The sequence below is a fragment of the Sinocyclocheilus grahami genome, unplaced genomic scaffold (assembly GCF_001515645.1).
Source record: "Sinocyclocheilus grahami isolate Dianchi unplaced genomic scaffold, SAMN03320097.WGS_v1.1 scaffold36.1, whole genome shotgun sequence".
Lineage (NCBI taxonomy): Eukaryota > Metazoa > Chordata > Actinopteri > Cypriniformes > Cyprinidae > Sinocyclocheilus > Sinocyclocheilus grahami.
In genome coordinates this window covers 1,764,422-1,773,805 of record NW_015505215.1, presented here as the reverse complement: position 1 = coordinate 1,773,805, position 9,384 = coordinate 1,764,422, and the positions used below count along the sequence as shown (strand labels likewise).

General features: G+C 35.9%; 2 protein-coding genes across 2 annotated transcripts in view; one reads left to right on the top strand and one right to left on the bottom strand.

Annotated features, from left to right (window-relative positions):
* Nucleotides 1-4,071, bottom strand: part of LOC107581547 (actin-binding LIM protein 1-like) — a 79,554-nt gene extending 75,483 nt beyond the window's left edge. Inside the window, exon 1 of the mRNA XM_016267145.1 lies at nucleotides 3,872-4,071. Within this exon, the coding sequence (XP_016122631.1) occupies nucleotides 3,872-3,884 (13 nt within the window). The 5' untranslated portion in view covers nucleotides 3,885-4,071. The remainder of the gene's footprint in view (nucleotides 1-3,871) is intronic.
* Nucleotides 3,926-6,699, top strand: LOC107581622 (probable tRNA pseudouridine synthase 1). Its single transcript, XM_016267249.1, has 6 exons — nucleotides 3,926-3,939; nucleotides 4,376-4,449; nucleotides 4,543-4,615; nucleotides 4,693-4,832; nucleotides 5,625-5,639; nucleotides 5,784-6,699. The coding sequence occupies exons 1-6, from the start codon at nucleotides 3,926-3,928 to the stop codon at nucleotides 6,011-6,013; spliced, it is 546 nt and encodes a 181-aa protein (XP_016122735.1). The 3' UTR covers nucleotides 6,014-6,699.
* Nucleotides 6,700-9,384: the final 2,685 nt, after the last annotated feature.

The following is a 9,384-nucleotide window of genomic DNA, read 5'->3' as shown; positions in this document are numbered from 1 at the left end:
TATATATATATACAGTATATATATATATATATATATATATATATATATATATATATATATATATATATAATAATTTTCAGATTTTCATCAGGACATTATTTTGTATGTTTCTTTAGCCATTTGCTCACTGAGACTGTTGGATTAGGTTATTTCAGGTTTATACCTTTCTGGGGAACAATGCAAAATTTGACACACACACATACAGACACAAATATGTAACTAAAAGTTTGTTTCTTCAATATTTTTACAAGGTCACTATAAGAGGCAAGAAGACAAGGGATCAAATGTACTCTGGATTTTGTGATTAAGCTTTTTTCACTATATTGTAGAGCATAATGATCTTTTGTTTTGAGAGGGATCTCTAGGTTTACTTTTAGCCACATCTTCTACAATAACACAGGAAATAATTGGGACAAAAGTCGGCTGGTAGCCAGTAATATCAGCAGCCCTTTCCCCCACTAGTCTGTAACTGGGCTTCTGTCCACAAAGTGAGATAAACTAAGTAAAGCAACCTGGCTTTGACATGAACCAGGCATCAGGAGAACGTGGCCTAAAAATTTTAGCAAATGCAGAGTACGATAAATTTCCAATTGAAGCTGAGCATTTCTTCTGTAGGCTCTCGAGTGGCTCTGGAGCTGAGTGCAGATGAAGCATTTGTCAGGATGACGATTTTTTTTTAGCGCAGAAGCACAGAATCAGCAGCCCACAGGGAATACAGAGCTCAGGAGTGTGTGGTCAGCTGGAATCAGAATGATGGGCTCCATCTGGTGCTCACACCTGCAACTTATATATATATACTATATATATATATATATTGACAGCGATAAGTAGAGCACACCTCGTTTACAATCCTCAGTCCAATCAGTCTCGAAATATCTCAAAAGTATATAATTTAGTATCATCATTTTCTTGCATTTTTAACACATTAAAGGAGTAGTGAGGGTGAATAAATGATGACAGAATTAGAATTTTTGAATGACCTATACCTTTAAGAAACACACTGAACTATCATTGGTTTGTTTTTCCATCTCAAAAACTGCCAATTTCTGAAGGTGAAAGTGATAGAGCTGTCATGAAGTTGTCTTTTTTGGGGAATATATGTGAGGGCTGTTGGGAAAGAAAACAGTGGTATCACTGCTCTGATTAAAGCCCAAAGAGAAGCACGTCTTGAGAGGTTCCTACTCGCTGGATGTTGTTAGAGACGGTTTACTTTTCAGATTCTCACACTGATTTCCGCTGACAGCTTTAACTGGGCTTCCCTAGGGGCCGACAATGATCTTGGATCCGGGGAATGGAGATACAGAGAGAAAGAGGGAATGCACCTCGAATAGATGAGTAAACAATGGGGAGGATACTGAGAATCACATCAAGAAGATGTGCCAGTTAGTGTTTAATCGTTTGTTCTTTTGAATAGTGGAGAATGGAGCTAGTTGTCACACTTTTTACTTCTGTGATTATGTCTCAAGGTTTATTTTTCAAATGACGTATTTTAAAGTCTTGGCCATGAAAAAGTAATGCAATATTTCCGCCATTAAAAATACAGTCAATTTAACACGCATAAACCTTTTGTGACAACATGCCCCAATAGCAGAGCATGTTGTCACAGTATACATGTTGTAAGCGGTACAATAGAACCATTAAAGGGGTCATATGATGTTGCTAAAAAGAACATTATTTTGTGTATTTGGTGTAATTAAATGTTTATGTTTAAGATTAAAAAACATTATTTTCCACATACTGTACATTCTTGTTTCTCCTCTATGCCCCGCCTTTCTGAAACGCGTCGATTTTTACAAAGCTCATCGGTCTGAAAAGCGAGGTGTGCTCTGATTGGCCAGCTATCCAGTGCGTTGTGATTGGCCGAATACCTCAAGTGTGTAATGGAAATGTTACGCCCCTACCATACTGACGAGACAAAAACATTCAAACCCATTATAAAGGAGGCATTAGTTGCATCCAGTGGGGACGGATTATAATGACATATACTGTCTTTTTACGCATTGCATCGTGCCACATAAACATAAAACCATGTCTGCATTTGTGATCGGAGAATTGACAAACAACAAGTGCTACTCTAAACTCGCATTTGAATCGTCAGTGGCAAATTTTTTTAAATAGCTTATTAAAGGCATTTGTGAATTGTTTCATCACAAAACCTTATATTTACTGAGAAATAGCCTTTTTGACAACCTCCCTGTGTGACAGATTGCCCCATTTACCCCTACTTAGATGTTTTTAATATATTCTTTCATTTTGTCAAACTTATTCCACAGTTTTACAGATTCCAGTGACCTCAATGATTAAAATGAAATGACTGGACACCTGGGAAAAGGCTTGCTGATCTTATGTTTAAATTGAACTCTAATACTCCAGGCTATAGGGGTCGTAGGGACATGGCAAGAAAAACATGGACTTGCACTTGAAAGTACAAGACAGCGCTGCTAATGGGACTTCATCAAAATGTAACCGTTTGAAATCAAACTCAAAAGTTAAACACACTTCAAGCCAAAATGTCAGATACAGAAATTTTATGACCAAAACCCTCCAAACCTATAAACATAACTATTCTGCATCTACTTCAGTTTAAGTTGCAGTTTTTGACATTTAGACTGAATTCAAATAGAAGACTAAACCATTTGAAGAAAAGCACCATTCTTAAGAACAACTATACGACTATAAAAAACTATAAACTCTGACTAGCCAGTAATACTGGCATTCCTCCACTCAAACCTCTCTAGCAGAGATAGAAAAGCAAGTCTCAGACTCGGACTGAAGTCCCACTTAAATCACAAAAGCTAAATCAATAATACTGCAACACTTTTTAAGAATAATTTCTTAGATCCTCAAGTTTTTGAACACATGCTGTAATTATAGCACAGTCGAGGCTTATGACTGTGGCTCATGGTAGCAGTAGCCCGATTCTTTAAATAGACTCAGCACAACAAATCATCAGCGGTGGTTGCGGTGAGTTTGTAATTGAAGTCCAGAAACCATTTGAACTGTCAAAGCAAAAATAAGAAGAAGAAACATTCAGTGGGCGTATACATACTAGCATCGGATAGCATGATGATAATATGAAAGGAAGAGCATCCAACAGCAAGAGGACAAAATACAAATAATACACCAGTCTAATAGGCTTTGTTACTTCTCTGTGTCCTTTCTTGAACTCAGAAAAGAAGGTAATTGCTTTATTTAACCCTACAGTTGTCTTCAAGTCATTTTTTAAGTCCATAAAGAATATACAATAAATACCACATTGCTTCTTCAATTTGCAACAGACCTTGTCAGGAATACCTGAAGAAATTGTGAGATATTATGCAATGTCGAAAGCAAAATTATCCAGACAAAGGGACACCTTTCACCAAAACTATCTCCCAAACAAACAGATTCAAATTTCATTGAAATACACTTCAGAATTAGAAAAAAAGCTAATTTTCCTTATTTTCCTTCTAATCAGATATAGGTTAGGAAAAATATGTTGAATGCTGACATTTGCAGTATATTAATATGAATATGAATCAAAGTTTAATGACAACTGTAATATTTATCAACACATGGTCTCAATCTTTAGTGTACAGCTTAATAGTGTTTGTAATAATATATTTTTATAGTAAGTGCTATGATGCTGCATGTAGCATTACTAGTTTAACTCACATGTGGGCTATAGTTGTCAGATTTGATATGTGCAACAACAACAAAACTGTTCCAGGACAGGTGTAGAGACATGACAGTCTCATCAAGTTTAAAGGTAGCTTCATTCTAAGCAGAATGAAACACGTTTCAAATAGACTGACCTCTTTTGAGTACGAATGAATAAGAAATTTGTCCTCGCAAATAATGCCTTTTTAAAAACTACATAAAAACTGGTTACCTCTTGTTGACATGATGCAGAATGATAAGCTGTATTTTTCCTCCTGAAATAACGATGCTCGGCAATGTGTAAAATACAGTTCCCCGACTTCAGATAAGCAGAAAGTGCGCGAGCTCTGTGTCCATGAGCAGCTCTGGCGCTCGGCTTCAGTGATCACTACAAAGCGGGAGAGAATAACGGGAACCAGAGCCTCACACAATGGGCGTGTCCTGCACGATAGGATACTATTGACGGTATGTGGTTACAGTTCCCGCTGAAGCAGTTATACTTTGACTAGCCACTCCTGCTTTAATAGTAGCTACCGTTTTTTCTGACTTTAACAGATTGTGATGTTGCTTTTGAAGTTTTTATATATTATCTTTCAGACCCTTTCTTTTCGAAGAGTCCCTGTGATCTGTCCAGTGCATCAACTTATAAAAGATCGCACTTTAATATGTAGCCTACCATTTAAAATGTCCCATCCAAAAAATGTATTAATAAAGATAATTATAAAAAAAAATACAGAGCTGTTGGAGAGTTAGGCAAAGCAACTGATACTCTTGACGTCACAGGAAATGTTGTTGAAGAAAAGAGTTATGGTGAGAATCATGGTTTTGTGGTTACGCTTGTGATGGGGGAATGGATAGCTCACAGAAGTTAGACTATAAAGATAAATGCTTGTTTTTCCCCAGATCACATCACAAAAGAGGCTTTTGAGGAGAAGCTGAAGCAGTTTACGGGTGAAATTATGCAGGTTCCACCTCTGTAAGTCCATTTGTTCTGCTTGATACTCAAGATTATGTTTCTTGACATCATAGACTTTCTGATATTTGCATTGATAGATATTCAGCACTGAAGAAGGATGGCAAGCGCATGTCTGTCCTGCTCAAGCAAGGTCAAGAGGTTGAGGCTAAACCTGCACGTCCAGTCACAGTCTACAGTCTCTCTTTACAAGACTTCAGCCCGCCATATTTCACCATAGGTTTGTCATTTTTATGTTATATTTGGAAAGACATAAGATATGATAAATGTTAATAAATGGTAAATGCGTTTTCTTGTACAACTACTGCATTAAGAGAGTTAAAGAAATAGTCCACCCAAAAATGAACATTTGCTGAAAATGTACTTGCCCTCAGGTAATTCAAGATGTAGATGAGTTTGTTTCTTCATCAGAACAGATTTGGAGAAATTTAGCATTGCAACATTTGCTCACCAATGGATCCACTGGAGTGAATGGGTGCCGTCAGAAGGAGAGACTCCAGTCCCACAATTAACATCTAGTGAGGTGCAAAGCTGCATGTTTGTAAAAAGCAATTCCATCATTAAGTTGTTACAGCTTACTGTTGCTTCTAGTCCAAATATGTGTTCATAATCCATAATAACGCTTCCTCCGGTGAAAAAGTCCCTGTTGTCCTCCCACCTCAAAATCCACTGACATATTTGTTTAGAACTCTTTTGAACTGTTTTCGCCTTTCACTTCATAAGACGGTAATTGATGGACTGGAGTTGTGTCTGGACTGGAGTGTCGATAATTTTTGGATTGTTGTGATGCTTTTATCAGCTGACGGCGGCTATTCACTGCAGATGATTCATTGGTGAGCAAGTGATGCAATGCATAATCTACATCTTGGATGGCCAGAGGGTAAATTCAACAGATTTTCATTTTGGGTGCACTAGGTTAGAAAAAATAATCTTTTATAAAATCATTATGCCATGCCGAACAGCTTTATTTCACGTTTTTTGTTCAATTTAAATGTACTTTTTGCATTTACAGATGTTGAGTGTGGAGGTGGGTTTTATGTTAGAAGCTTGGTTGATGATCTTGCAAAAGGTAGCACTCTAGAGATATTTATTTCTTGCAATATTACCCTAAAAAAATAACATTTAATTTACTTGACATAATAATCAGATTTTCCCTGCTGTACCCCCACAGCTCAATCATCCTGTGCTCACATCAAGGAACTCACTCGGACCAAGCAGGGTCAGTTCACACTGGAAGAGCATGCATTGAAGGAGGATCGCTGGACTTTGACAGACATCTCACAGGCTCTGCAGCCTTGCCCAAATCCACCAGGGCAACAGAAGAATGCCAAGAAAGCAAAATCAAAGCATAAACCCACCCCATCTAAATCTAAGGGTGACGATGGAGATACAAATGATTAAAGGTGATGGAACGGCCCGTCTGATGAACAAATTACATTCTCACTGGAAGAACTGTAGGAAATTGCCTAGTCCACTCTGATTTGATCTGGCCTCTATTACCATTTATTTATATCCATCTTCATGGCTAAGTGAGGATAAAGCTAGTGGCATCTGTATGTTCAAGCTGATAGAATTTACTATAGTGTGCAAAAACAAATTCAGTTATCAAAGCAACTTTTTATAATTATTATTTCAATTTAATAACCACTTGACTGTAGTTCTTATGTTGCCAAGAGAAATAAAACATAATTATTTTGATTTTAGATTGAAACAGATTGTGTTATGCTAAAACTGCAGTGTTATTGTGGTGACAAAACATGACTTGGCACTGTTATTATTTGTGTAAGCCCAAAAGTGCTGTAGGTAGTGGGCATTTCATTTTTTTTTTTTTTGTTACACATTGACAAGCTATTAAAGTTGATAATAGATCATTAATGCATCTGAATTCACTTAATGAAAAAGGAACGAATATGCTTGAAAATGCAGTTATTTTGGTTTGTTAATAAATACCTGTGTCATTTAATTTCTATGCTCCAGATCCAGTCTTCTACGTGTTATTTACATGTTTGGTACAAACTTTAAAAACTGAAACTAGAAGCAATACGTGACATGGGATTATTGCAGTAGTAATGTATTGGAAAATAGCAATAAATTACACTATTGTTCAAAATTTGGTGTTTCTGAAAAAAGTCCTTAATTCCTAACAAGACTGCGTTTATTTGTTTAAAAAATGTGTAATATTATTTCTGTGATTGCAGAGCTGAATTTTCTGCAGCCATTACTCCAGTCGATCCTTCAGAAATCATTCTAATATGCTGATTTGTGATACATTTTGTTCTTTTTTTTGTCTTCATTTTTCAAGATTCTTTGATGAATAGAAGGTTTGAAGGAACGGCATTTTTAAAAATGGAATCTTTTTATAACAGTGTAAAAGACTTTCTTGTCGTTTTTGATCAATTTAATGCATCCTTGCTGAAGAAAAATATGAATTTCTGGTATTCCCTAAAATTTGGAATGGTAGTGCAGTTTTTTTTTTTTTATATTTATGTTTCTATCCATTAAAGGGAAAGGTGTTTTCCTTACTGTTAAAACAAACATCTCAAAAGATAAACCGAATATCAACACATTAAAAATATGCAATTAAAAGCTGATTTCAGATGGCACAGAAAAACACAATTACACAATGAGATTTATATAAAGTAGAATTAACATTCTCTTACTGAACTGAATCTAGTCTTTAGACTGTTTTTAAACGTGAAATCAGTGTACTCGGATACTAATCCCTCTTAGTCAGGGATTAAGATCACATTCTGCTCCTCTGCTCCCAGACTTTGTTCTCTCATACTTTAATGGTATTAAGAGCAAAGAAAGAAATCATGTGAAATATAAACCCCACCTCCTTACTTGGCTACTTTTATTTAGAGAGAAGAGGCAGTACAGATATCTGCACTGGCGTGGATAAATTGATCTTATCTTTTTTTCACTTTCAGCTCACAATATAATTTTCTACTACAGTATAGCAAGAGTAGATGTCATGCACACCACTTCAAGTGCTCTAACTGTACAGCTATACAATATTGTTAAATGTTTACCATCTGGGAGCACTATGGTGCTTTGGCTTCGTGAAGGATTTATGGCATGCCTGAAGTGCAGAGGAATGAAGCGTAAATCACCTGTGATTTACACATAACAATATATGTTTATCCTGCAGGTCACTGCTGTTGCATCACTGGGCAGTTATGCCGCATGTGCTTTCTGACATGCTGGGACATGCACGTGCAGTTACTGTGGTGCTCAGTGAGTCTGAGTTGCAGTTGCCTGAGGCTTTGATTCTTTCATTCCTGAAGGTCTGAGGAGAAAGTGTCATGTTCCCCAGTGGGCCATGAAAGAATGTAGCTCTAAGTGAGACAGGAATGTTCATTGACTGGAATATTGTGTAAATGCGAAAGTTGAAAACCTCTGCCAGCACTGAATATGCGGAGCACATACTGTATGAATTAAATGAACAATAAGATTGTGATATGTGTTAATTGGCATTCTTTTAATTTCTTTAAATTTGCTCTTTAGCATGGACACATGTATTTGAACCAAACAGCTCTGTAAAGTCAGCGCTATAATGCAGTGATGTTATTCATCTTCATTGCCTGACTGAATGGAGCTGTTGTGATGGGAATGATCTAAAAAGGGAAGTCTGTGAGGTGTGAGAATCATCACAAAGTCCAGTAATTGTCCATGTGGAATATCAAATTCCCAACTGAATTGAATGTTTTATTACATTCTGTATAACAACTAGCAGATTTACTGTTGTGTGAATATATGTTATGCTTATGTTCTTAAAGAGACCCACCTTAGCGTTTGCTCTCTGAATGGTAAATCAAACTGGATACATACTTTGTCACTTTGTTATTGGTATTCAGCAAGGATGTATTAAACTGATCAAATATGACAGTAATAACATTTGCACTGTTAAAAATATCTATTTAAAATAAATGCTGTTCTTGTGAACTTTCTATGCATCTGTGCATGAAAACTACAGTACAACTGTGATAATAATATGACATATAACCTGAGCACCAAATCAGCATATTAGAATGATTTCTGAATGATGATGTGACACTGAAAACTAGAGTAATGGCTGCTGAAAATTCAACTTTGCAATCTCAGGAATAAATTACAATTTTAAATATATAGAAATGTATAAGATATTTCACAATATCACTATTTTTACTGCATTTTGATCAAACAAATGTAGCCTTGGTGAGCATGAGAGACTTATTCGAAACACATTAAAAAATCTTAACAACCCTAAATTATATTTGCTTCATATGACTTATATTAACAGTACGACATCATACATTTTTGGTGCATTAATGTAAATTGACACTAATAAAAGAACCCAAACAGAAGGGCATCATACAGTACTTTAGTCTTAATTAAGTTGGCAGCACATAGTGTATTATTTACTGAGATGCACCTCTATACTTAGAAGAAGGACAGAGTTCATATTTGAGATGGAGGCTTGAAAGTGTGATGGGAATCTGGGTAATTTAACCTTGAAAGTCAGTGAGAATATACAAGTACATTACTACTCTCAATATAATGTATGGAGCATGCTGGACTGTGAATTCAACCCTCTACGGACACCTTGGCAATTGAATCGCCATTGGCTAGTATATTTTTTTGTTTACTTGCCAGACTGAAATACTATACTATATATATATATATATGTTTGTAAAATGGTACAGCTTTTTAAATATCTGAAAGTACACTCTTAATATCAGTCAGTCAAGCAGTCAAGCATTATAATATGATAATCAAGTATTATTTAATAA